At 42.9% G+C, this 27,817-nt stretch overlaps 2 protein-coding genes and 1 long non-coding RNA gene across 5 annotated transcripts in view; 2 read left to right on the forward strand and 1 right to left on the reverse strand.

Annotated features, from left to right (window-relative positions):
- The window catches only part of PCGF6 (polycomb group ring finger 6), a 34,053-nt gene extending 18,710 nt beyond the window's left edge, over positions 1-15,343 (forward strand). The window contains exons 9-12 of one of the 3 annotated variants that reach the window (XR_008330627.1): positions 6,469-6,555; positions 9,481-9,639; positions 14,097-14,263; positions 15,202-15,343. Coding sequence is in view for 1 of the 3 variants with exons in the window: in XM_053389318.1 (XP_053245293.1) it covers positions 6,469-6,555; positions 9,481-9,549 (156 nt within the window). In the remaining 2 variants the exon portion in view is untranslated. Of the gene's footprint in view, positions 1-6,468; positions 6,556-9,480; positions 11,466-14,096; positions 14,264-15,201 lie in introns of those variants that run through there. The other 2 variants (XR_008330628.1, XM_053389318.1) reach the window with 2 other exon arrangements.
- LOC128414279 (uncharacterized) overlaps positions 1-27,817 on the forward strand; it is a 137,558-nt gene that overhangs the window by 107,060 nt on the left and 2,681 nt on the right. The gene's annotated exons all lie outside the window — the stretch shown is intronic.
- Positions 18,085-25,971, reverse strand: INA (internexin neuronal intermediate filament protein alpha). Its single transcript, XM_053389316.1, has 3 exons — positions 24,740-25,971; positions 21,780-21,904; positions 18,085-20,393 (listed from the first exon to the last, which is right to left on the reverse strand). The coding sequence occupies exons 1-3, from the start codon at positions 25,748-25,750 to the stop codon at positions 20,081-20,083; spliced, it is 1,449 nt and encodes a 482-aa protein (XP_053245291.1). The 5' UTR covers positions 25,751-25,971; the 3' UTR covers positions 18,085-20,080.

A 27,817-nucleotide genomic window follows, 5' to 3' on the forward strand; every position in this document is an offset into this window, starting at 1 on the left:
CTGCCAAACGTGGCCAACTTTGTTGACTCCTCTAAAGATTCTTGAGATTTCTACTACTGTAAAAATGTTTGTACTACGGTAATTTAGCACAATAAAGTGGGGAAATATGTAGGAATAAATACTGAGCAAGCCAGGCAGATAATTTGGAAATGTATACCTGGTAGGTTTAAATATGATAAATTCTGCCCCTAGATTCTATTTTTGACCAAAACAGACTATCACAAATTTCAAGATTGTCCAGTAGCACCTTAGAGACCAACTAAGTTTGTTCTGGGTATAAGCTTTCTTCATGCATGCACATGAAAGCTTATACCCAGAACAAACTTAGTTGGTCTCTAAGGTGCTACTGCACAATATTTTAATTTTTTTATTTCGACTGCGTCAGACCAACACAGCTACCTACCTGAATCTTAAATTTCAAGGTCTCCTCTCCCACACCTATAGAGTATTGAGTTATCGGAGAATACCAACACTGCTACATGCTCTTTAATACAAGACCAAGGAACTTCATTTCTGTTCAAATGGGGGAAGCACATAAGTCATAATTTTTATCCTTAAAATAAAGTTAATTCTGTTTTTTTAAATAAAATTTTTATTAAGATTTTTACATTACAAAATAGAAAAAGAAAAAATACAAAATAAAAATAGTTAAAAACAATAAATCACATTATTTTTCATTTACTTGGTTCTCGGACCTCCTCATACCTCCCTTTTTTGTATTCCAGTTCAATTTATTAGCTCAGCAGTTTCTTTCCCTCTTTATTCTACCCAGATCTTTAATCTTAAATATAACCTTAAATTTGTACTTATAAAAAACAATTTTTTCATATTCTTTTATACCATTTCAGCTAGAAACCACTTAATTTCAATCCAACATCATTCTAACATTCATTAATTTTACAATGTCTCTGTAAATAGTCTTTAAATTTCTTCCAGTCTTCTTCCACTGACTCTTCTCCCTGGTCTCGGATCCTGCCAGTCATTTCTGCCAATTCCATGTAGTCCATCACCTTCATCTGCCATTCTTCCAGAGTGCGTAAATCTTGTGTCTTCCAATACTTTGCAATAAGTATTCTTGCTGCTGTTGTAGCATACATAAAGAAAGTTCTATCCTTCTTTAACACTGATTGGTCAACTATGCCCAGGAGAAAGGCCTCTGGTTTCTTCAAGAAGGTATATTTAAATACCTTTTTCAATTCATTATATATCGTCTCCCAGAAAGCCTTAATCCTTGGGCACGTCCACCAAAGGTGAAAGAATGTTCCTTCAGTTTCTTTACATTTCCAACATTTATTATCGGGCAAATGGTAGATTTTTGCTAGCTTGACTGGGGTCATGTACCACCTGTATATCATTTTCATAATATTCTCTCTTAGGGCATTGCATGCCGTAAACTTCATACCTGTGGTCCATAACTGTTCCCAGTCAGCAAACATAATATTGTGTCCAATATCTTGTGCCCATTTAATCATAACGGATTTCACCGTTTTGTCCTGAGTATTCCATTTCAACAGCAAGTTATACATCCTTGACAAAGTCTTAGTTTTGGGTTCTAACAGTTCTGTTTCTAATTTTGATTTTTCCACCTGGAAGCCAATTTTCTTGTCCAAATTGTATGCCTCCATTATCTGATAATAATGAAGCCAGTCTCGCACTTTGTTCTTTAGTTTCTCAAAACTCTGCAGTTTTAGTCTATCTCCATCTTGTTCCAAAATTTCCCAATATTTCAGCCATTTAACCTCCATATTGAGATTTTTCTGAGCTTTCGCTTCCATCGGTGACAGCCACCTTGGGGTTTTATTTTCCAATAAATCCTTATATCTTATCCAAACGTTAAACAATGCTTTTCTTAAAATAAAGTTAATTCTGTGGTGTCAAGCAAAGGAGTTATACCAGAAGCCTTCTTCCTAAAAATCCTAATTATGAAACCTAGGAAGGTGAACATCCTCTAGCACAGTGCTCCCCAACCTTTTTATCGCCGCGGACCGGTAAATGTTTGATAATTTTTCCGTGGCCCGCTTGTTTTGATTTAATAATTTTAATTTAATTGTATTTAAACATGCCTTCAAAATAAAATACAGCTACACCAAAAAATGAATATAAAGTGATTTATTTTATTTAACTCACTAGAATGCCAAATCAATGAGAACCCTGAGCTTGTTTCTTTGCAACGAGACGGTTCCATCTGGGGGTAATAGGAGACAATGACACCCGAAGTGTGTTGCTTATGTCCAGTTTATTCCATTGTTTTGTTTTGGTTGCTGTCACTGCAGAAAACCCCGCTTCACACAGGTTGTCGGAAATGGCAATAGGGATTTAAGTGCTGTGGTGGCAATCTCAGGGTATTCCGCCATGACTTTAATCCAGAACATCGGCAGAGTTGTTGTCTTGAACGTAGTTTTAATGCCACCGTCATTTGCAATCTACAGCAGTTGTTCTTCTTCTTGCATAGACATGCTAGATTCGCCTGATTTGTTGGCAAATGGGTCGTGGGTCCATTCCTTACCAGTTCGTGGGTCTTTTGTGGTTGGGAAGTAGCGCTTAAACTCTTTTTAAAGCAAAGACAGGTGATCGTGCACCAACTGGCAGAATGAATGTTCAAGCTCAGTCTCGCCTACAATCCCTGCTGTCTGAAACATGTCCAAAATGCCTCTGTTCACGCGCCGTCCCCACAACTCCAGTTTGGCTTTAAATGCAGCTACTTTGTCTGACAACTTGAAAACAGTTGTCATTTTCCCCTGAAGGCCCAGATTGAGTTCATTGAGCAGGCTGAATGTGTCACACAGGTAAGCCAGTTTTGCGACCCATACCTTGTCACTGAAATGTGCTGCCAGCGGTGACTTCTTTTCTGAGAGAAATCTTTGCAATGGCTCTCGTAATTCAAATACTTTGGTTAGCGATTTTCCTCTGGATAACCATCTTATTTCTGTGTATAAGAGAAGGCATCTGTACTCTGCGTCCATCTCCTCACAAAGCTGCTCAAACAGGCGCGAGTTAAGTGCATGTGCTTTGATGTGGTTAATAATTTTAACGACATCCATCAATATGCTGTTAAATTCCGGTGACATTTTTCGGCTTGCCAGCATTTCCCTGTGAATGAGACAATGCGTAGATTCACTCTCAGGTGCAACCTCCTTAATCCGAGCAGTTAAACCAGACAGTCGTCCGGTCATGGCAGCAGCTCCGTCTGTGCATATGCTGACACAAAAGGACCATTTCAGTTTTTCTGATATATAACCATCCAGTGACTTGAACAGTTCTGCTCCTGTGGTGTTGGTTGGCAAAGATAGTGCACATAACAAATCCTCATGCACATCCTCCTGATATAGATATCGCACATAAACAAGTAGTAGTGCCTTGTTGTCGATATCTGTAGATTCGTCAACCTGGAGTACATACCACGGTGATGTATTAATCCTCTCCAACAATTGTGCCTCAATGCCTTCGGCTGTTTCCTCAAAGCGCCTAGTCACAGTGCTAGCTGACAAAGGCACATGTGCTATCTTTTCCACAGCAGCCTCTCCTAGAAGTTCACGGCAAATGTCTTTAGTGGAGGGCAAGATCAATTCTTCACCAATAGTAAATGGCTTTTTAGCCTTAGCAATGTGGTTAGCCACCAAATATGATGCTCTCAGTGCATTCTCCTTTATTGATGTGGTGGCCCTCATAAATATCTTCTGTGCTTCGTGCTCCCGTTTTTTTCTTTCAAAATACTCCAGGGGCTTGTCTTTTATGCCAGGGTGCTTGGCGGTCAAGTGGCGAAGCAGTTTTGAAGGTTTCATTGCCTCATTAGAGAGCTTCTCGCCGCAAACTATGCAGAGCGGTTTTGATGCATGGGAATCACCTGTCCCGATAATTCCATATTTCAAATAGGACTCATGGTATTGTCTGTTAAAAGCTGCATGTTTCTTTGATGTTGAAGGCTCTTCTTCTGTCTGTTCACTGGGCCTTTTTTTCTTCCCAAGGAAACTTTCTAACGATGTCTGTTTCATACTCATTTTTGCTAATTTGTGGGTTAAAGCAGACACAATAACACGTCAGTACACACGAGTACCGGTGAACAGATAGAAGAGCTAAAAGAGTGATACCTTCTCTTTCTCTTCACTCCACTGCTGCTTGCAACCGCTCAGCTCCAGATGTCACCTAAATCCGAATGTAAATCAAAAAACTATCAATGCAAAAATGTGATCAGTGTTTTAAATATATGACCAGTGTATCAAAATAACTGTGAAATATATATATAAATCACAAAAGATGACTGTGCCCCCTTTCAATACAGAGATGCCAGTGTTCCCCTTTCAACACAGAGATGCCAGCATGCCCCTTTCAATACAGAGATGCCGCAGCATTCCCCCTTTCAATACAGAGATCATCGCGCCATAGTGCTGAGTCTCCTCAATAGCAGAGAACCCCCGCCCCCCCGTGTGCACTTATGCCTGAACCCGCACAAACACATTCGACCCAGGAGTTGTTGACCTAAATAAGTGCAATAGGCCTGGGTGAAAGGGCATTCTAATAAAACCATTGCTGCTCCTCTTTCTGTTTGATAGTGCTGAGTCCCCCCCTCCGTGCACTTACCTCACGGCAGCTTCTCTTCAGTCCCCGCATCTCCGACCTCGAGTCCTCAGTCCTCCCGTGGCGCCTCCTCCTCGGCCAATGGCGTGAGGTTTGCCTTTCGGCCAATCAGGAAGCGGGAGGACCCGCTCCCTGATTGGCCAGGAGGAGCATCAGTGTAACAATAGCGAATTTTCATTCGCTATTGTCACACAATGGGCGGGCTTGAGAGGGCACAATGCTCTGCGCCTCGGCTGCCCACCACAGTGAAATGATTTGAAGTTCCTCGGGCGGCCCGGTGCCGATTGATCCACGGACCGGCACCGGTCCGCGGCCCGGGGGTTGGGGAACACTGCTCTAGCAGACTAAGTCAATAAAATCCTCAGTGAAGGAAACAGAACTAACTTCAAACATTTCAAACAGTGAAGATATCTCTGACTCCCTATAGGTTTCCAGGATGTGTTTTGTTTTTGTTGGATTTTTAAAAAAAACCCTAAAATAATCATCTGCTGACTGGGAGAGGTGGTTCTGAAAATATCCAGAAACATCTTGAGTATAATCTGCCTCCTGTTATTTAGAACAGATTCGTACCCACCATAGAATAGCACCAGAGATAAGTCAAAGATGCACAGCTCATTGTTAAGAACCCAGTCAGCCATTTTCACACTGAGGAAGCTTTTATCAAGGATTGATGGTGAAATTGTCAGTAAAAAAAGTTTGTTTGTTTGTTTGTTTGTTTGTTTGTTTGTTTGTTACGTTAATATACCACCCTTCATCCACAGATCTCAGGGCAGTTCACAACATAAAAATACAAAATGAAAACACAAAATACATAATAAAACAAAATAAACAACCTAAAGACAACTTGTCTGCTGCTGCCACTTGCTTCTTGCAAATCTTGCAAACTCCTGAAACTGCAGGAGTTAAAATTGTACCCTGGAATACAACCCCAAATCCCCGGTAGTGCAAAAGTGTTTTGTAGGTAACAAAATCACAGCACATTGATCAACACAGAAACAATTCATTGACACTAGAAAGACTGAACTCTACCGACTAAGATATTAAACATGGACATGATCATGACTTGTTGATCCTATCTTTGTTTCAGTTGCATCACACTTGAGATTTCTGTTTGCTGATGGTGTGGATGACTTAAGCAATATCATGCAATAGTTGCATGCAATTCTTACATGAATGGACTGTGCACCTCTGTTTAGTTTTAAAGAATCATTCAGAGAGTTGCCAATGATCAGTAACTCTGGGACTTGTTAGTATCAGATGAGATACAGATTGCAAATGGCATGTACACAGTGTCCACAGAGAACTGGCACCCAGGAGCTCCTGCGTTATTTAATTAAAATGATACTTGGACACCTGCTCATGTTAAAAAGTTTAACCACACCTGTGCTGAAGGGATATTTGCTTTGAACATGGAATTTCTTGAGATATTTATTGACACATCCACTGAGCAGTTCAAAATGAAGTTAATATTTGAACAAAGTCCAAAGTCAATGGAGTTAATAAGACAGGAAAAGGATATTTAAAGTAGTTAACAGAGAAGCAATAAGTCTTACGAAGCTGGGACAGGGGGTGCTGTCTTCAAACGAACTCAATCTGTTTAGGAGTGTCCTTTACATGTTCATAGCGGCTTGTTACTTTACAGTGCTATTGCAGGCAATGGGTTCTTGATAGCAATAAAAACTTGTGTTTTGGAGAGATCTCTTGCTAAATCCTCGAATTGCTTTTTGAAATTGGGACTATAAAAGAGTAGTTTGAGGTCCGGGAGAACATTTCTGGAAATGAAATAGATACATAAAATGTGTTCTCAAACAGCCATTGAATTAAAACTTTAAAGCCCCAAGCTTGTTGCAGCTAAAGAAAACACATTTTGATACTTTTTCTGTTTATTTCTAGGTAGACATAATATGTGGTGATCACCTGCTGGAACACTATCAGACTTTGAGGGAAATCCAGCGAGCTCTAGGGGAGAGTGCAGTGCAGGTAAGGTGATGCCACAGCTGCAAGGGAATTGCCCCTGGTGCTCCTGCCTCAGCCTCCCATATACCCCTTAGGGATATAGCCAAGCACTGCATTTGCCAGGAAAGCTTCTGAGTTGTGAACCTTTAAGGCAAAAGTGTGCATGAGTCCAGCAGTGGCAATGGCTGAAGTGGAGCGTCTGGCTTTTACCAACAGCAAGTTTGCCTGTGTGTACGGATGAGCACCTCCCTTTTGTGTGGAAGACACTGCTCCCCAGTGTTTTGGGGAGGAATGTTTCAGCAGCACTGTTGAGGCAGGACAAGAGTATTCAAGTATAGCAAAAAGGGATGAAGAGAGACAGGTGTCAGGTGCACCAGTTAAACATCATAGCATGTGTTTCTCCTTCTCTTGCTAACCTGTGTGAGGTCTAGCTGTTGAAGTGGAATGGGGCTGTATGTACAGTATGTGTCCAGAGTACTGAGGTGAGATACATATTAGGATTCTGAGATAAGAAGCATTAGCAATGTTTTCAGGTTCCCATGTGTGTTCTGAGGCCAAGTGCATCTAATGATCTTTTGATGTGGACAGAGTGGTCACTGACTCAAGCATAGAGGGAAATCTTATGCCAGGTCTGGCACTGATGTAAAGTTACCTGTCAACCAGGATTGAAGGGCTATAGGATACAGCACAAGTGTGCTCCTCCTCTGTACCAGTCTGCCTTGCCCATGACTCCACCCCATTTTATCTGTTCTGACAGCATTCTGTTGTGCTGCTGGCATATTTAGAAGCTGGCCAGGACAGCAAGCCTTCAGCCAAATCCTATAGCATCTTAGCCAACAGAACTTAAGTATAGGACTGCTTCTTAAGTCTATCTGAGTCTTCATGTAGTGTTTAAATGACTTCTACCAGCACATTACTTTAAAAAAATAAACAAATTTCAGTTATCTGAAGAAGTGTGCATGCACACGAAAGCTTATACCCAGAACAAACTTAGTTGGTCTCTAAGGTGCTACTGGACAATTTTTTATTTTTTTATATATATTTTGACTGCATCAGACCAACACGGCTACCTACCTGAATCTAAATTTCAGGCTGTTATGGTTTAGAGCGTTGTTGTTTTTAATGAAAGCAGTCTCTCCCAGTCTAAAGACATAAAAGGGTATATCATGGATCTCCTAGTAGGTTGAGGAAAAGGAAAATTCACCAACTCTCTTATCCTTGGTGAATGTGCTCTGATCTAGGCATCCTTGCATACTGCAGGCTAAGCATGTGCTTCTGCATTCACAGATCAACCCTGCTGAACAGGTGGTTGGCTCTGTCTGCTTTGTATGCACTAATCATTTGTTAGGACAGTGGTGGGTAGAGTGTGCATCTGGAATCAGAACTGACAATGCTGATCTTGTACTTTAGCATTCAAGAGTATTGTGCACATAGTGATAGCAGGTGCTGGGTGCAACCGCTGCCCATTGTAGGGCAGGATTATGTTGCATACTCTGGTCACATCTAGAACAGCATTCATTGTAGAAGCCTCTTTCTACACACATATTGACTTTGCTTGATCACAGCAGTAATGTAGAATTCTTACCACTTTTTAAAATTGTACAATATAAGGACAATTGAAAATAAAAAAATAAGATACAGATTATAATCTGGTGGCTCTTTTAATCAAATCTGAGGATAGCTTGCTGAATTACTGAATTAAAATAACCTGTTTTACAGGTTGAATTGTTCATTTCTCACTTTGGTGCATAAGTGCTAACTTTGCATTCTAGGCAAGGTGTCAGAATGAAGTGTAATCAGTAGAGAAACGTGTTATACAGCAGTACATTTTTTTAAATTTATTTTGCTCATAGGTGATGTTTTGTTTGATGTTGTAGATCTTTTCTAGCCAACACATCTCCAACATTTGAACACACTATATATCAGAAGAAGTCACAATCACAGCATTGCCTTTCACACCTAATAGTAGCCTGTCAGGAAATTGTGACAGACTTGTGGCAAGGCTAAACCTATCATAAGGCACCATTTCTGCATATCCAAACTTCCATGCTAGGGCTGCATATAAAACTGTTGTGATTTGGCTGATTTCAATGGCTCAATTATGCAGTCAAATGGAGGTTGCCAGTTGACTCCCTATGGCTTTTGTACAGACTTGCCAATAAGTATGGACCAACCCTATATATAACCCCAAAGCAGTGCCTGCTTTTTCATTTACTACAGCTGTTTGTTTCAGGGAAATTGCCTTCTATAACACTTTGTCCTGGGATCGAAAGCTGAAGCTTGCTTATGGAGAATGACTCATAGTGTGTTTGTCGTCTTCAAAAAAAACATGTACTATACTGTACATACAACAGGAATCTGCAGACGGTCAGGTTTCTCCAATACATACATAGGTGTTCAGGATGATGCATCTGCCATTAACACTTGGCATTTTTGCTAAGCTGAACACTGGTTTTACTGCAGCAAACACTGCCTTGTAAAGTGCAAAGCAGCCCTCAAACTTACTGGAAGGGAGGATTGGATCCTAAGGAGCCTCTGCAATAACTGTGGCTTGATGGAGAAGCTGAGTCAAAAGACAAAAGTGGCTGCAATATGATGTGGAACAGTTCAACAATGGGTTGTGCATTCTGACTGTTAGCCTCTCTTTAAAAGGGATATTACAGTGTTCAGACACAGGCAAACAACTGAATGACTTGTTCAGTTGTTTTCAAACCACCTCTAAATGGGACTGTACTCACGAAGAAATTACAAGTGGGCTTCATACTCAGCTGTTGACTCCCTTGATCCTCTGTTCATTAAATAGCACACTGGGAGATCCTGCATTTTATTATTCACAATCAAGAGCAAATTTTCATTAGGTGGCATAAAGAGACTTAGGTGTGGCAAGGCTTTGTTTTTGAATTTGTTCTGACTTGTTTACACGTGTGATTTTTGTTTCCTACTTTCTAGGATGGCTTACTTGTACTTCACTATGGTCTGATTCTTAGCAGAGATCCCACACTTTCAAGGATTTGTTAAAATCCAACATGGAGGGGCTTTGAAGAAACAAATGATCCTCATTCTGGGAAGTGCATGATGAACATTAATGCACAGTTTTCGCTCTGCATAGTAAGTTAGAATCAGAAAAAGGAATGCTGTACAGTAAGTACAGCTATAAATACTGCAGTGCTATTATGTCATTAACACCTAGCTAGTTCGGGGAAGAGCAAATGTGTCAAGATGACTGGATTTGTCTTAAATGTGGTTTGTGTATTTTGCAGCACTCCCAGCTGACTCCCAGGACTTAAGCTTGAAACCAGTATTTATCTGAAAGACAGTTTCACTGGTGTTCTCAGGGATTATCTCCAGTGTGCAGTGTTTAATTGGAAAAGATGTGTTCTTCTCAGAGACGTTTATTGTACACTAATGGTCTTGGTTTAGAAATAGGAAAAGGAAGCCTTTCAGTTGTGTGCCTAAAATGGGGGGGATAATCACCTTTCAAAAAACCGCAAGCATTGTATCTCATGGTTTATGTGAGTAATAGCATTAAAATATGCAATATGCTATAAATTAGTTAAAATTGGAGAGAAATTGTGTGCATGTTAACTAGACACCAGAATACCGGTGCTACTCACACAGCGTGGATGTGACAGTAGATTGCACAGGGCTGCCTTTGAGGTCCCTTTGGAAGGCATCATGCAACTGATTACATTCCTATTGAAGACAATAACCAGACTTTGTTTTACGAAAGTCTGTCAGAAGGACGGCAGTAACCTTTCTCTATCCCCTGCTACTTTCCTTTAAGCCCACTTCTTCTGGTTTGCAGTCACTACCATGTGTGCCTTTGTCCCTTGCAGCCTCTGTCATAGCTCCCCTTATTGCAAATGTTCCACTATATTCTACTCCCTCCCCCAGCTTTTGTTTTGCTGCCTTTGTAGAAAATGACTATGTCTGTCCCCTTCCATGCATATGAGCTTGAGACAACGCCCTGTGTTTCCCAGCCAGTAGTAGTAATGCCCTGTGAACAATAAAAAAAGCTCTGGTTAAACAACAACACAATGAAGGAGTTCATTTTTAACATTTTCTGTAACCTAGCCACAGCAATGGTCTTATTACAAAGATTTCATTAAACCTTGCTATACAATGCTTAGAATTCAACTTTTGCAGACCCAGAATCCACCATTAAGCCAAACACGCACCTGGGGATCCATTTCATAGTTTTCAACCAAAAATTTGTCTAGTATTGCTGCTGTTGTGACCTCCCTTAGACCAGGCTGTGATATAATAGTGCAAGTGTGAGAAACCCATGGCCCTTTAGATGACCTTGGACTCCAACTCCCATCAGCCCCAGCCCGTGGGGCCAGTGGAGACGGATGGTGGGAATTGTAATCCAGCAAGATCTGGAGGGCCACAAGTTCCCCACCCCTGTGATAGTGGTTCCCAAACCACCAGATGAAGATCATTGGCTTAATCCATTATCACATAGGCAGCAAACAAAGTTTATGCAATTGGAGGGATAGATGGAAGACGCACTACTGATGCAACTCCCGTGCCTCTATAGAAGGTGTCAGATTTTCTTTTGCTAATTCTTAATTCATTACCTGTGCACTTAAAGATTCTGTCCTATTGTGAAACTGCTACTTCATAGTCTTAAAGAGGCTTAGATGTGCATGTATGGTGACCTGAAAAGCTAGTTTTTAGACCAAATGTGTGTTGAAGGGTTTTGCTTTTGAAAATGCCTTTATGAATTCAATTTTGTTACAATAAATTTTTGATGTAGAGATATTCATAAATATCTACCTGTTTTATATTAAAAATATCCGGTTTGCGTTCAGTATTTCTATAAACAACAGAATGGAACAAAAAATTATTTTTGTAAATATTTTTGTCTAATGTGTTACGGGATGAAGTATTTAAAGTGTTAAAAAGTAGAAGCCTTCCAAAACTAAAAGAAAAAGAGGAAGTATAATAAATATGCTGGAAAAGCAAAACTAGCAGGCAAGTGAAAAAAAATTTGAGGCGCATATTGCTAAAAGAAGGAATTCAACAAAGCACTATGGCAATAGTTCTATCAGCACAAACATTTCAGTTTGCCAGATGGAACAATACCCACTATCTTTCCCCTGCATGCTATTCTGGGGTTTCTCCCAACATTCCCCCTGAGCCAGCTGGAGGGGCAGTAGAAGAGGCAGAAAAGCCCTGTTTTGCTAGCTAGCCACTTGTGGGGGCCTCCATTAGTGTGACGTGTTAGTTGAATCCCACTCAAAACAATGAACAGAACACTGAAGTACATTAGAGACAGGAAAATAGCCAGGGTGATATTTGGATCATTACAGAGCAAAGATACAGTAAGACAGGATTACTAAAGAAAGATAGAGAAATTAATTATATTATTTGCTTTGAACTTCAGTGTGGAAGATGGTGGGCAGGTGCTATGTCTGATTCCCCCACTGACCCCAAGAATAGAAGTGACCAAAACTGAAGTTGTAGAACTATCTACAAATCACTGGGTCCAATTGAATATTTTCTAACAAAAATATTAAATTTGTTTAAAATTCAGCTGACAGGAAGGTAACTAATGAAACATCGATTTGTAAAAGGGTTTAAGAGGAAAGGCCATTGCCTTAAATATATTAGAGCTATTATTATGCAACATAGAAGAACATGCCTTGCTGAGAGAGAATCAACATGGCTTCTCCAAAAGGGCTTTAAATTGAACCTAGAAACAGCTGCTCTGGGCTTTAACATGAACCTGGAAACAAATGGGTAACCAGTGCATTTGTTTTCATCCTTCTGCCTCGCCTTCATTCTGGATGCTTCAAGTAATTGGGTCCCATAAAATGTCATAATTTCTAATGTGGCTATTGTGGTAAAGATATTTGGGGGGTGAGTGGGGGCACTGATAGAGCTCCTTGCCAGGGACACAAGGGACCCTGGGGACACCTTTGTAAGTACCAGGGTTGCTAAAGCTTTACACCAGTATTTATTTATTTCTGGAAAATAAATAGTGAAACAATTCCCCCACCCAAATCAACAATGCAATGAAATTTTCTAGTGCTTTCCAACTGTTTCTACCTATTTGATACTGCTACCTCCAGTGTGAGTATACCATACAGTGGTATAATCATTATGGCAGATGTAAGAGCCTTTGTAGCATGTTAATAGCCCCGGCTAAGTTTTGGGTTTGTTTATCACTGATATAGTAGTTCTTCCTGTTTTATGATCTATGTTTATAATTGTGGTTTTAATTAACTGTTATATCCTGACCTGGGGTTGCTTTGTAATGAAGGGCAGGCTAAAAATATTTTAAAATAAATAAATTGGTAACACCTGGATTCCTACTCTCTTTTATTGTAGAATGAAACTTCATTCATATATGGTCAAGAAACCAAAGTTCCCTTTCACGTTTATTTCAAGACCAAATTGTAATGCATGAGGCCCTCAGGCTTGAGGACGGCTGAGCATACCCTGTGTCAGACTGTTTTAAGGCTGGTTGTCTGGTGGCAGAGAGGCAGGATCACATGTTTTTGTTCAGCAATAAACTGTCCATGTTAAGGGGAGGCTGCAGATGTGAGAGTCTTTTTATATTGACTCTTCAATGTCATTTGATTTCTTGGGCCAGGAAAATTATGAGGTGGTGTGAGAATGCCCTAGCTATAATTAACCCTAGACTGTAATCTCAAAGCTCTTTTGTCTATGTATGCATATCCAATTTCCAAGAATACTTTGCAAGTGAACTGTAGCAGATTTACTCTACTATGTGTACAGGGTCTTCTTGGGGTTGGGATGTGTGGATATTCTGTGTAACCTTGAAGCCAAGCATTGTCAATTCTTGATTTATTTGAGCAAAAGTGTTAAGGAGTATTCACGCACAGGAAAAAGTAACTTGCCTTGAGACTTTGTGCCCAATGAGAGCACAACCCAATGTGTGCAGTTTTTGTTAACCATTAGCTCAAGCTCCTGAAAATAATGGGAGCCTTGGCCAACAAAAATAAAGGCTTTAAGGGAAGTACAAACCGCTGTACTAGGAATGTGTCCCTTTCTAGAGTGTTGCTCCCAAAAGGAACACTTTGTTCTGCAGAATCTGTGGCTGAAGCCTCAAAGTAAACTGTAGTTACCAAGTAAATAAATCTCTTGGCACCCAACTAAGCTTTTACATTCTAGGAAAATGAATATTAACATCCTTGCTTGTGGCAGCGTGCCTCTGATACAGCCTTGACCCATGCTAGGAAAGATTAAGTCAGAAGACTTTTCAGCATCTGCTAGCTAGACAACAGTGGTGCCAGGACTCTGGGCAGACGTCCAGGACCCCACTTGGCAAAATGAACAAGAGGGCTGGCTTACCACATGTTGAAGTAAAAGCCCATTAAGGACAGAGTCTAAAATTACCTAACCACCACTGTTCAACAAGTGCTGCCTTTTGCAAAACACAGGCCCAATCCTTCAGAATACGACTGAGCAAACCGTTATAAATTTGTGCCATTTGGGTAATAAGCTAATTATTTTGCATATCTATGTGGGTTGGGAAATTAGCTATGTCTTTCCTGCTATCAGGATCTCTTCCCTTATATTCCCGTTGATTCTAGTGCGTTTGTGAAGACTGCCTGCTACTCCTATCATCTTCCTAAACCTTTTGTCAGCTGCACTTCCCAGACATACCAAGATGGTGATAATGATATTTTGCCTCCTGCACATTTTCCTTGAAGTGTTAACACCTTACCCCACAACACAACATTTTACCACTTCTGCTTAGGTATTGTGTTCTGACACATCTTCTGTCAGCTAGAATTTATGTGCACGTAAATACTTTTTAATTGATGTATTAGATTAATTTAGGGGCCCCCAACTTTTGTTGGGCCAAGGAACACATCTGGAAATCTAAGAAACTTGTGGACACCACACAATACTGCTTTCACAGAAGAGAAACTGACACTGCTCAGAACTCCCACTCCAAAACCAGGCAAATCACACAAACACACCAGTCAAAACACAAAAAGCAGGCAACAGCAACCCCCTGCCCAAAGGCAAACCCCCGCAACCAAACAGCTGACACAAATACACCAATACAATTCATTTAAAAAATTGACCAGGGGACTGGTGGACGGCAAGGGCAGTGCCATCCTGGGACCCCAGATTTAATAGTTTGTTATATAGTGTAGGTCTTTGTTTATGGAATGATATTTTAGGTGAACTGGATTCATTGTTCTAGTTGTAATTTGAAGCTGGTTTGAATAAGTTGTTGCTGAGGTGGTGAGATGATATGAAATTCTAGCTCAACCCAATGTGTGTACAATTTCAAAATCATCAAGACATACCACTGGTGCAGGAAGTATGTTCTAGCTGTAATTGGTTAGTTTATCCTTTGATCATAAAATATTACAAAGAACACAGGTGTAGTATATTTTGGCATTTGATTATTTTGGTGAACAGGCATTTTTCCTTCAAATTGGAATAACACACTAAGTGGAAAAGAATTGTGTATTTAGGCTGCTTAAGTGTGCTTTGAGTGAACTTGGGTTCAAAGAATGACTCCAAAATTCACTCTGAGTGAAATTGCATGGGACTATGAACATTCAGAATGTTGTAAACTAGATGTAAAACCTCGCTTTTATTCTGCTCCCTGTTGTCCTCTGAAGTGTTACTGCCTTCTATCACACTTTCATTGTAACTGCTTTGAACTGATTTCTTTAGAGTGTTTCGTATACAGGGAAAGAGAGCAGAGAAGAATAAATCAATCAAGATGAAGAACTGAGAAATGAAAAGAAAGGAATTACAAGTCCAAACTAATATTGAAGTGTACAAGTTAAGAAAGGAGGAAATCATATTTTATCATCTGTATTTAGATATTAAACTCGGGTTTCCTTCAGTCGTTCCTATGTATTATAGCCATGTATAATTGCAACTTATAGTTGCTGTGCATCATAGTGCCTGACAGCTGTAGGGCTTTGAAGGGTTCTGAGTTTTCCTGCCTCAGTAGATTCTAAGAACATAGTAATAAAGGCAACGTCTGTCCCAAGACAGACTCACTACAGATACCAGCTCCTTCAAGCACAGCGCCAAGAATATGATGCTTCTCCAAGCTTCACTTTTCACCATATAACATAGGCAGTTCCAAACTCACTTAAAACAGTTTTTGATTGCAGTTCTATGACTTCCAGAAATGCTCAGTACTTCACATGTTGCTTGAACACATAAAATGACCCATTGTTCAGCTTGATGAATTTCCCATTAATTAGTGGGTCTCATCTTGAATAGCTTCGAGGAGATGACAATGACCCTATAGTATTTGCTTTGTGATTACTTTTCTTGGTTTCCATAGGAAAGGAAGTGTAAGTATGTAGCGTTTTACAGCAGATCGTGACTTTATAAAGAAAGCTCTTATTAATGGCTTCAGTACCCTTTCTTAAGGGCTTAAACTACCCCTCTTTGTTCCAAAACAAGAACACTCTTACAAAGCATTGCTTGCACAATGGTAAGCCATGCCTCTTTCTCAACCTCTTCGCTGCGGCACAGCTAGACTGTCATCAGCAGGCATGCACCAATCAAATTGGATCCTTGCTGTATACATAGTGAACATTTATTTTTGATACACACACAGAGTAATTGTCGCCATGTTTGCTCATAAGGAAACTTCCAAAGATCATATTAAGCCAACCCAAATGTCATGAAATAGCATGCAGGTTCTGGGAGACTTCAAAGCTTACATGCCACTTTGATCGCCTTAATAAAAGTGTTGCTCTGATATAGACTTTGGAATTTATTCTTATATTTGCCATTAAAAATGCACACAGAGTTGCGGACAAGGCCAGATTATCCATGGTGCAACTGAAGCAATTTCACCAGGGCCCACGTCAGCAGAGGACCCCAGAGCCTGAGCTTTCATTAAAAAATAAATAAAAGTAAGTGTCTAGCGCTCCCAGAAAGTTTTATGAATCAAAATATGCAGGGTACCAACCTGACTGGAGATAAGATTTCCCTGAAGCTGGGGACACAGCTTGGTTGAGGTGACCAGCTAATTAAGAACAATCCAGCTGGATAAGACCAAAGCCCTATCAAGTGCAGCATCCTGCTCTCAGTGTGACCAACCAGATGCCTGTGGGAAGTACGTAAGGAGGACATGAACAGAACAGCCCTCTCCCAGCAACTGGTATTCAGAAGCCTAGTGCCTCCAATTCTTGACATAGTACACAGTCATCCTGGCTAATAGCCACTGATAGCCAAATCCTCCATGAAAAGTGGATTGCTATTACAACAGCTTGTGGGAGTGAATGCCATCATTTTAACTATGTGCTGTGTGAAGTCCTGTATGTCCTGAATCTTCCAACATTCAACTTCTTTAGAGGACACCAGGTTTTAGCATGATGTGAGGGAGGGGGGGGGACTCTTATCCAGGCATGGCCAAACTTGGCCCTCCAGCTGTTTTGGGAGTACAACTCCCATCATCCCTAGCTAACAGGACCAGTGGTCAGGGATGATGGGAACTGTAGTCCGAAAACAGCTGGAGGGCCAAGTTTGGCCATGCCTGCTCTTATCCTTCCCCCATCTGCATAATAGTATAGACCTCCATCATATACTCTCTTTACTAGGTTTTGTTTTTCTCAACTGAAAAGCTCCGAATGTTGTAACATTTCCTCATAAGGGAGTTATTTATTGGGCAAGGCGCTGGACCAGCTTGTTCTGATTGTTCTATGAAGAAGTTCTCAGATATGGGATAAAAAAGGCAGAGAAATTAAACTATGCTTTCAGACAGGAGTTGCTTAGAGAAGCGCAAGGTCCTTGCTAGGGTAAATGTTGCATGATGTCTATTCCTTTGGGCTGTTCCGTCATTGTGTCAGAATGAATGTCATCCACTGAAGATTGTATTAGCTGATGAGATGTATTTGCTCTGTGGTACCCACATTCATGGTACTTGCGAGACATTTGCAGTGAGCAACCCAGTACTTACTAGAGCCAGTCTTTCCTTTCTTGTTGGGCAATAACGGTCCAGTTTAAGAAGATCTTACTGGGAAGGGATGTTAAAAACTGACCAAAGCTGTAGGAATAATGAGAATGAACCATGCTTATTAGTCCCTTTTTGGTGGCCCTCCACAACATTTGATGCTCCCCCGCAGCCCTTGTCTACCTTCCCAAAGCTGGTAAGCCAGGTGCTGGGCTTTGGGAAGAAGGCGTGAGGGCTCTGTCATGGTCCTTGAGTCCTTGTGCCTCCTTCCTAAAGCCAAGTTAGTGCTTTCCCAGCTTTGGGAAGGAGGTGGGGAGGGCTCTAGGACTCTGCCAGAGCCTCACACCTCCTTCCCAAAGCCAAATGCTTCACTAGCTTAACTGGGAAGGCAGCCCAAGGGCTGAGGGTGTGTGTGTCAAATATTCACACTCCCCTTCCCACAAGGCAGTGTGCAGCCTGTGGGTTCCGTGTTGAAGTCCTCTTGCAACCCACTTGGGATGAAAAGTTGGGCCACCCAGCTCTAGACATTGCCCAAACATCAAACACTGATTTGTCTGAATGTGCAGTAATTGATTTGGAAAGAGATTATAACCCAGAAAAGTTTGAAGTCAGAATATCACCAAGGACAAACAGGCTGCCTCAAGACATGTCATCTTTATTTATTTGTGCCTTACAGAAGAGGAGGAAAGAATGTGAGCAAAACAGTTTCTCTTAGTTCAGGAAACTATTGCAGTGAAACTGATAGGACATGATGGTTTTGTGTGCTCAAACCTTGTGGCAGGATGCATTAATGCAAACACATCACAATAACACACAATCTTCAGCTTCTGCAGAAAGCAAATTCTGCTGGCAATTTTAAGGCATTGAAAGAAAATCCACACTAGTAAGTTCTATATAAAACTTGGCACATATTCAAATAGTAGACTGAAAAGGTACACTAAGGTTAGCAGATCCAGATGGAGGATTGGATTCTATCTTATCAGGATTCCTTTTTGAGAAAATAGTAGGTGTGAATCTTTCCTCCCTGTGACTCTACTTGTTTGCAAACATGTGAATTTAGTCTGCCAGTGTCTTGAAATGGTCAGAATTTCATTAATCAGTCTACAGCACCAGTTTACCAAGCAGAAGTGATTCTGTGTATGTGTGTAGCTGCATCATTTCCAAGTCTGGCTGGCAAGGCTAACAAATATGCTCCTCTAAGTCTATTAGAGAAAAGTCAGAAGAACCACTACAATTCACTGGTGAGGTTATCATGTGGCAGTGAGTACATTTAAGAAAATACATTAAGAAAAAATACCTTAATAGTATGTTATTAACAAACTTTGTCTCTAATACAGCACATAGAACCCATATTGCTTTCCATAATAGAGAAATAAGCAGCTGGCATAATTCTACACTCCTTTTCTAATGGTGAATCAAAAGCCAGGGCATCCATGGTTTTGAGTTGCCAATTGTGGCGATAGGAAACAGCAGATATCTAAGCTTTTTAAACGACGTTAGGAATCTGTGCTCTAGAAGACTCAAGAGAGTGGATCTTTTTTCTTTTAGCCTTATTTTCATACAAGGCTAAAGCTAAAATCTAGGAACTGATTACAACACACCTGTTTCCTTTATTCTTAAATTGCTGGCACTACTGATTGTAAGCAATTACTATTTTAAATCTACAAATATGGCACAAAGTGAAATGGACAGCACAATGGTTCACAATGTAATCACAGAAATGTCTGTCCATGCTTCTAACAGAGAAACAGGGCTCTAATACTCAAAAAAAAATATCATGTAGGTTTTTTAAAAAAGGAAGAATGCACCAGGTTTAGCTAGTGAGATAACAAAGATATATTTAAGTGCATCTTCACTATGTGCTATCATATGACAGAGAGCTCCCATGTGCATTGGTACAGAAAGTTGGTCCACAGTTATTGTGTGGCTTAGTATTTATCTTCCTAAAGACATTTGCACCTTATAAATGTCAGTAGCTTCCACCTAGTATTTTTGAATGCATTGTGCTTCCTTCTAGAGTACACCAACCACACAGCAAGGCAAACAAAATGCCCTGTTTTCTCTACCCCTGTGGTCTAGAAGAACTGGAAACAGAATAAATCATCTAATTACTTGCCTTCAAGAGGCGGGTAACGAAGATTAAACTGCACTTCCCTGACAAGGTGCAATTGCTGGATATTTTGTATCTTACCTGTGAAGGAGGTTCACTTTTCAACTGATTCTGAATAGCAGGTTCAGCAATTAAGTCAGACATCATGAAGGAGCCCTGAGTCATTAACTATAATGTGTAGGTTTTAACTTTTTCTACTAGCTGCACTTCTGAGACTTCCCTCTTTGCTTAATTTAGAAATTGTGAGATCTGGCTATTACATAACTCTGCAGTTTGCCAACTAGTTTTCCTATAGAGTCCCTCCCCGCCCCCGGAAAATAATCAAACTTTGAGCCCCCTCCCCTTTCTTTCCTCCTAGTGATTCTGGATGTGGTGCTCTTATTAAACTAGTCTAGTGATGTGAAACATTAGAACTTTATGTGTACATGAGCTGGTAAGCACCTTAATTCAGGCATAGGCAATTTAAAGGTCTAAGCTATATTGTTCCCTCCTTAAAGGTTCATTGTACTTAAGGTGAAAGGTTACACTTTTTGGTTTGCAGCACCCCCCTCTTCCAGATTTGTTCGTTCAGTTTTCTTAGTGGATGTTATGGTCTCCTCAATCATTTCAGCAAAGGCTTCCCCTACTTGGCTTGATGAGATTTTTGAAGCCAATTTAGCCTCTTCTTTCTCCTCTTTCTTAAAAGAGAAAGTGGGGGATATTTTGGAACTGCTGGCCATAGAGGAACTGAAGAACCTGGGTTGGAAGGAGTAAGTAGGGTTGGAAGGGGGATTCATTGATGAAATGCTGATGCTTGAAGTGCTAAAACGTGTCTCCTCACCCTCCAGCAGTTTCCTGTAAACACCAGAGAAGGAGAGATTATTATTATTTGGGGTTCAGTCCAGGATTAAGCACATTTATGAAGAGGTGGGACCATTTCTAGTCCCTATGTTGGTTAAAAGCAGAAGACTAAAAGAGGGGTGAGTAACCAAGCATTTTTTCATGCCCCAAAGACCCGCAGGAATTTGAAAATATTTGCAGATTTTTAAAAATCCCCTATGTTGTTTAACATCTGTATGAAATCGCTAAGTAGGGTCACCTAGAATCTTGAGCACGTAGTCAGGAATATTCTGATGACACAGAGCTCTACTTCTCATTGACATCTACAAGTGTGGCAGTAGATGTACTGGACCAATGTCTTGCCTCAATAATGGACACTCAATTGAAGCTCAATCCAGATAAGACTGAGGAACTGTTAGTGCGTGGTTCCCTAGACTGGATGAATTAGAGCTGGCCTGCTCTTAATGGGGTTACACTCACTCTGAAGGAGCAGGTACATAACTTGGGATCCATCACTGGTGCTTGAAGTTCAGGTGACCTCAGTGATGTAGAATGCCTTCCATCAGCTTAAGTAGGTGGCCCAGCTATGCTCCTATCTGTACATATGCTGTCCACACTTTGGTAACCTCTAGGTTAGATTACTGTAGTGCATTATATGTGGGGCTGCCTTTGAAAGGCAATTTATAAACTGCAGCTGCTGCCAAATTTAGTGGCAGTCATGAAGAATACAACTCATAGATGCAGCGTGGAGTTGGGTAAAAGACCTACTGTCAGGCATGATCAAATGAGAGGTGTCAGAGGCTGTAGCATCTGTACATATGCTATTTCCTGTACTTAAGGGATTCTGTAGGAAGACAGAGCAGCTTTTAAGAGCATAAACTATACCCTGTTACTTACAACCACATCTTCCAGAGGGGTGTTTTTTGTTGTTGCAGCAGACAGAGTCTTATAGCTGTTTAAAGACCCACAAATGTATTATGATATAAGCCACAGGTGGAGAACCTATGGCCCTCCAGGTATTGCTGGACTATAAGCCAAGCTGGCTGGGGCTGATGGGAATTGGAACCAACATCTAAGCGGCCACGGGTGCCTCACCTTTCATATAAGCTATAAAAGCTTATCCCACAAAAAAATTCATTATTATTTTAGGTGTCACTATATGAACTAGAATATGTTAATTTATAAAATGTATACTGAAAACACCTAGTTTTACTATACTTTATCTACTCTCAATGCATCGCATTACCATCAATGCAAAATGGTGGTAAAGCTTCCTAGTGAGCAGCGCTAAATTGACTCCCACCAGCCACTAGGATAGGGTTGGATTTCATCACAGCCTATTTTGGTGCTATGCTGTTTACATAACCAACAGGCAAGCAGGGCTTTGATAGTCACTGTTACCTGTATGCTGCTATCTCTATATCCAGGGCCATTTTGACATTGAGCAAATCTTGGTATTCTCTCAGATGCCGAGCCATTTCACTTTTTGTGTCTCTCAGGTCACTCTCCAGCTGATTGACAGTGTCCTGTAATTCAGACGGACAGATATAAAACTGATATTTTAAAGCCAAAGATGTTGCTGAGCAGCTTCTTTTCCTCTTAGAATGGAACTGTGGCAAAATCAGCAATATTGTACATGCATTTGCACAAAACAACATGCAAATTCAGGTCTACAATTAAAACATGTTTAAGCCTGCATGACAGCTTTCTGGGTACATGACAGCTTTCTGGGTATGACCACCATGAAGTCCTATGTGGGAAACTGGATGGGATTTCTCTCAGTGTTCCAGAACACAGACACAACCCTCTCCTATATGAAGCTATTCAAGTATTATTGTTTATCCTTGGAGGACTTTCTCTGGATTCTGCCCCCCCCCCCACAAGCACACACTGCTGGAGGAGAAGCGGGTGATGATCAGATATAGCTACCCTTACAGCTACAGTGCCCCAAATTTGTATACTCGGATGACGACCGCAGCCATTTGGTATCTGCTTAAGGAAAAAGGTTCACACCAGCAATGTATAAAGGGCACCTTTATTTCACATATACCAAAAACTCAGTGTCAAGTATTTGCAGCAATGATTCTGTATCCAGAATGCGGCAGCTAGACTGGTGACTGGGGGCGGCCGCCGAAACCATATAACACTGGTCTTGAAAGACCTACATTGGCTCCCAGTACGTTTCCGAGCACAATTCAAACTGTTGGTGCTGACCTTTAAAGCCCTAAACGGCCTCGGTCCAGTATACCTGAAGGAGCGTCTCCACCCCCACCATTCTGCCCGGACGCTGAGGTCCAGCACCGAGGGCCTTCTGGCGGTTCCCTCATTGCGAGAAGCAAAGCTACAGGGAACCAGGCAGAGGGCCTTCTCGGTAGTGGCGCCCGCCCTGTAGAACGCCCTTCCAGCAGATGTCAAAGCGATAAACAACTACCTGACATTCAGAAGACATCTTAAGGCAGCCCTGTTCAGGGAAGTTTTTAATGTGTGATATTTTACTGTATTTTTGGTTTCTATGGAAGCCGCCCAGAGTGGCTGGGGAGGCCCAGCCAGATGGGCGGGGTATAAATAATATATCATCATCATCATCATCATCATCATCTCTGATTGAATCAGAAGCTGTTTTTCCACATTGCTTAAGTTACACATTTCTGCTAACAAATTTGCATTCAGAATCTTGGCCAAGTAAATGCTCCTGCTACACCTGTACAGTTGCTAACTAGGGCCGCCATTTGATTATAGAAATCTTAGTTGATTAATCATAGGACTTGTAAGTTGTTAACTCGTTAAATTTGCATATTAATATGGCAGTCTTTCTTATGAAGAAAGCTTCCCCCGTTTAAATGATGTATGCATGTATTACAGAAGATTGCCAAATAATTGGGGGATTTTTTTAATCATCACAATTTTCAGCCCTAATTCTAGCCCTAGCTGTTGATATGTATGCCTTTAAAACTAATCAACAGACTCACCTACATAAGATGCAATTCCTAGAATTCCTCTTTTAATGTAATACAGCTTCAGTTTGCACTATGTTAAAGGGGGAGCAGTGCAAGCTTATCTTAGAATGTGTGTATCCTTTATGTAGCCAAAACAGTACCTCCCATGCACAAGAAACCTATAGACGAAAAATTCCTAAAATTTCCCCCCAACAGCCCAATGATGACAGAGCATTTTCAGTTGCCAAGGAATGCTGACCGTCCAAGAGGGAAAAGTGAGGAGGAGTAACAAAACTAATGCACTATCCTGGAAGATCCAATGTCTGGCAGGCACCCTGAACAGAAGCATACCATATTTTCTTACTGGCTCCACTAGCTAACAGTAGATTGATTGCAATGCATCTTGTTCAGTACCATGGAGAGAGACATAGTTTCCTCCACTGTCTTTTAGCTTCAGTTCAGGCTGAGCCCTACTCCTCTTAAGAAGCAGGGAGATGTTAGAAGAGGTATAATTCCTCACAGATTAGAGGGAGGGATGTCCCAAAGCTGACACCACCCTTTTCACTATTCAAACCCAGGAACTGAAAACACTAAGCAGGCACAGTATCCAGATGTGGAAATCAGTTATTCCTCAATATGAAACCAGTGCACAACCAGGGGCGTAGCCAGGATTTTTGGAGGGCTTTTGTTAGGGTGGGGGCAGAACCTCAGATTTGTTTTGATTTTTTTGATTTGGGGCAGCTGCCCCCTGCCCCCTCTGGCTATGCCCATGTGCACAAAGAATTAACATGAGACTGGCGGGACAGACGGACACACCATCAAAACACTTCATGGATAAGAGGTTCTGCTTATGGGCCCAACTGCACTACAGTCAGGAGCTCCATGGTAAACTGTTAAGAGCTTTCAAGGTGCCCAGAGAAATAAGCATGCAAGTGATACCCTCGCACAGTGAATGGCTTTTCTAAAAGACTCCTGCACAAAAAGCAAAACTCCTAGTGTGTTTTAACACCCCATCCAGACGGAAAGTGTTGACAGATTTTTCCCCACCCCTCCTAACAGCCAGCTAGCAGATTTTTGGAAACGAGATTCTCAAACGTCTAAGGCCAGCCGGAGGCTTCCAACCACTGGCCTTAAGTCTTCTGTGAATGGACCGGTGGTCTGATTCAGCACATGACAGGCGACAACTTTCATCCTGAGCCAACCCAGAGATCAGTTTCCTGCAGCTTTCTGCGGCTAGTGATCGGAAGCCACCGGGGGAGGGGTGGGTGGAGAAGCGGCGCTTACGTGCGCGATAGGGGGCGAGCGCGCTAAGGCGATCGACAGCGTCTGGCCACGAGGTGTGTCCTCGGACGCGGTGTGGAGAATGACGACGCGGCTCCTGCGCGGAAAGGCGATCCCCCTCTGCCCGCCCGCGCGCGCCCTCACCTGCAAGCCGACGGCCTCGGCGTGGTGGCGCTCCTCCATCTCGTGCAGCTGCCGCTCGAGGGACTCGTTGGCGCCGCGCAGGCTCTCCACCTCGAGGGTGCGCGCCTGCAGCTGGCGGCGGTACTCTCCGATCTCCTCGCGGCTGGCGCGGATGGCCTCGTTGCTGCGCGCCGCCTGCTCGCTCAGGTTGGCGAACTTGCCGCGGTACCACTCCTCGGCCGCCTGCAGGTTCTTAGCGGCCAGCACCTCGTACTGGCCGCGCAGCTCCTTGAGAGCCGCCGTCAGGTCGGCCTTGGGGGAGTCCGGCTCGACGGCGGCTAGCGCGGGCGCCTGCAGCGAGGCGCTCAGCTCGGCCAGCTCCTCCGAGTGCACTTTGCGCACGAAGGCCAGCTCGTCCAGCAGCGCCTCCACCTTCTTCTCCAGCGCCAGGCGCGCCAGCGTGGCGCCGTCCACCTCGCGCTGCTGCGCCCGCAGCGCCTGCTCGGCCTCGGCCCGGGCGCGGGCCTCGTCCTCGCAGTGCGCCCTCAGGCGCTGCACTTCCTCGGCCAGCCGCTCGCGGTCCAGCGCCGCCTGCGCCCGGGAGGCCTCGGTCTCCTCCAGCTGGGCGCGCAGCTCGCGCAGCTCGGCCTGGAACAGCTCGGCCAGCCGGCTGGGCTCGGCGTGGCGCTGGCGCAAGGCGCCCAGCTCGGTCTCCAGCAGCCGGTTGTGCTGCTCCAGCTGCCGCACTTTCTCGATGTAGCCGGCGAAGCGGTCGTTGAGGCCCTGCAGCTGCTCCTTCTCGTTGGTGCGCGTCAGGCGGAATTCGTCGTGCACCGCCGCCGCCTGGCTCAGGTCCAGGCTCTCCGCCTGCGCCAGCCGGTACGAGACGGCATGGCTGCTGCGGGACAGCGACTGCGAGCGGTAGCTGCTGCCCGCCGTCGAGCTGCCCAGGCGGGAGGAGTAGCGGGGAGGCTCCCCGAAGATCTTCCTGTAGGAAGAGGCCAAGTAGTGAGAATCCGATCCGAAATTCATCCTGGAGGCAGTAGAGAGGCTCCCTGCGCCGTCCGTGCTTTATATAGGGAGGCGGGTCGCCCGTCGCGCCGCAGAAAGGCGGGGGTGGGGGAAGCTGCACTTTTAGGGCGCGGTCGAGGGGAGGAGATTGGGATGAGAGGGACAGGCGGGGGATGAGGATGCTGGGGCGCTCCGGCAGTCCCATTGGGCGTAAGCGGGAAGGGAACGCAACGGATTTGGGGGTGCGGGTGGGAGAAGGGCTGCTCCACTACAGGGTGATAGAGCTTGGTATATTTAGGAACGATGGTCATTGCTTTGCAGAGTAGCGGAGGTAAGCGGAGGTGAGAAACTTGGGCTCTCTCTGACTAAGACGGAAGAAGGCAGAACAGACAACGCCTATCGGGGAATGGGAAGCAGCTGGCGTTGCTGGCTGAAATCTTGGGGCGCACGTCTGAGGAAGGATAGAGGGCTTGGAGGGACCTGGTAGTGGTGACGGTGCATCTTTCCGGTCCTAGCTTCGCATTCCCAACTGACTTTGCTAGGAAGCATGACAGGGAGAAATGCTGATGGAGCTGTCCATTTTGCCGCAGTGCTGATGTCAGTTCTTCCCACCGGCTGCCGCTGAAGGTTGGGGACGGTTCCACCCAGCGCAAGGTGTTTTGGCTCTTGGAGATAGACAGTTATGATATACAGAACTGCTAGGCTCCGTCTCCCTTAACCAGCTTCCCAATGCTGTTGTTTCTCCGAACCATAGAGCCAGTTTCCTTCTCAGGGTAGGCCTGTGTGTGTTAAATAATGGAGCTCTGCAATTCAGTCAGAACGTTTGCTTTGTTGTACTGTGCAGTACAGTAAAGAAGACTGGAGGGTAATACTGACTGACTGCTGCAATGAGGAAGAAGAGAAAGACAGGAATGTCCTAGATTTGCTAAGGGGGTGAATTTAGGGTGGGAAGATAAGAGTATATTAAACATACTGCAGTGTAGTAGGACCTTGAAGATCCTGCAAAACTGTAGTTGCATCCTGTTTTCATATTGCGATCTTAAACCGGGGGAATATGCTATTTCATTACAACAACTCAGTCTGATAAGAATATGTAAGTGTGGTTTTTAGAATGAATTTCAGCAGGACTGCAGGAGTGTTCTTAGGAGGAAGTGTTTTGCTGTAGATGATTTGTAGTACCAGTATTAACACATGCAGCCACAGTTTCCCTGATCACAGCACCAAGGAAGGAAGGTGAAAACATTTGCATCCATGACTCTGCATGACACATTGCCCCTGCCTAACATGAACAGTCTTTTAAAAATATTGTTTGTGTTCAGAAAATACACTACTAAAATGTGTGATTTAAATCCTATCATCTCAACATGGTATTTAGTCTGGCATTTCTCTGTGGAGATGTACATATTCTCTAGGTGAGACCATACCCCCAAACCTGGAATTCAGTTCTCTGTAGCAGGGTTGCAGGAACTTTTTCTGCCCCTGGGCCACATTCTCTTGTGGGCAACCTTTTACTGGACCACTGTAGTCAGGATGTCTTGGTCTAGAAAATGTTGCAAGTGGCATACCAGCTGAAGCTGGCAAAAAGCACTCCTGGTCTCTTGGGTCTCTAGTAACAGAGATGGCTCAAGTAGTAGACCCAGTCTGCATATCTGCTGCTTCAGAGGGAGAGAAACCCCATCCAAAACAGGCAATTGACCACTCACCCACAAAATCTCCATTTTTATCCAGGATTTAAGCTCAGTTTTTTTACCTTTATCTAGTCCACCATTGCGAGACACTAGTCCAAGACTTGCACAGCCTCTCCTGACTCCATGTTGGCATTTAGGGCTTCCTCCCAGAACATTCTGACTTTCTTTCAGTCACCTGGTTGGTTGCTATGTAGAATTGTCCTTGAGTTCCTTCCAAGATACTTGATTTCCTTGCTGTTTTGGCCTTTGATTTAGCTGCACTTCTTCCCTTATTCTGGATCTGGAGTTATGTGCTTTTGGCTGTGGGCTATTTTTGGTGCACAAGTGGCCGTATTCTTTCCAGCTTTTGAGACTGGATGGCTGTAGACCATAGGCATGTTCAGTGACATAGCTACTGACA

This window comes from Podarcis raffonei, chromosome 5 (assembly GCF_027172205.1).
Source record: "Podarcis raffonei isolate rPodRaf1 chromosome 5, rPodRaf1.pri, whole genome shotgun sequence".
Classification (NCBI taxonomy): domain Eukaryota; kingdom Metazoa; phylum Chordata; class Lepidosauria; order Squamata; family Lacertidae; genus Podarcis; species Podarcis raffonei.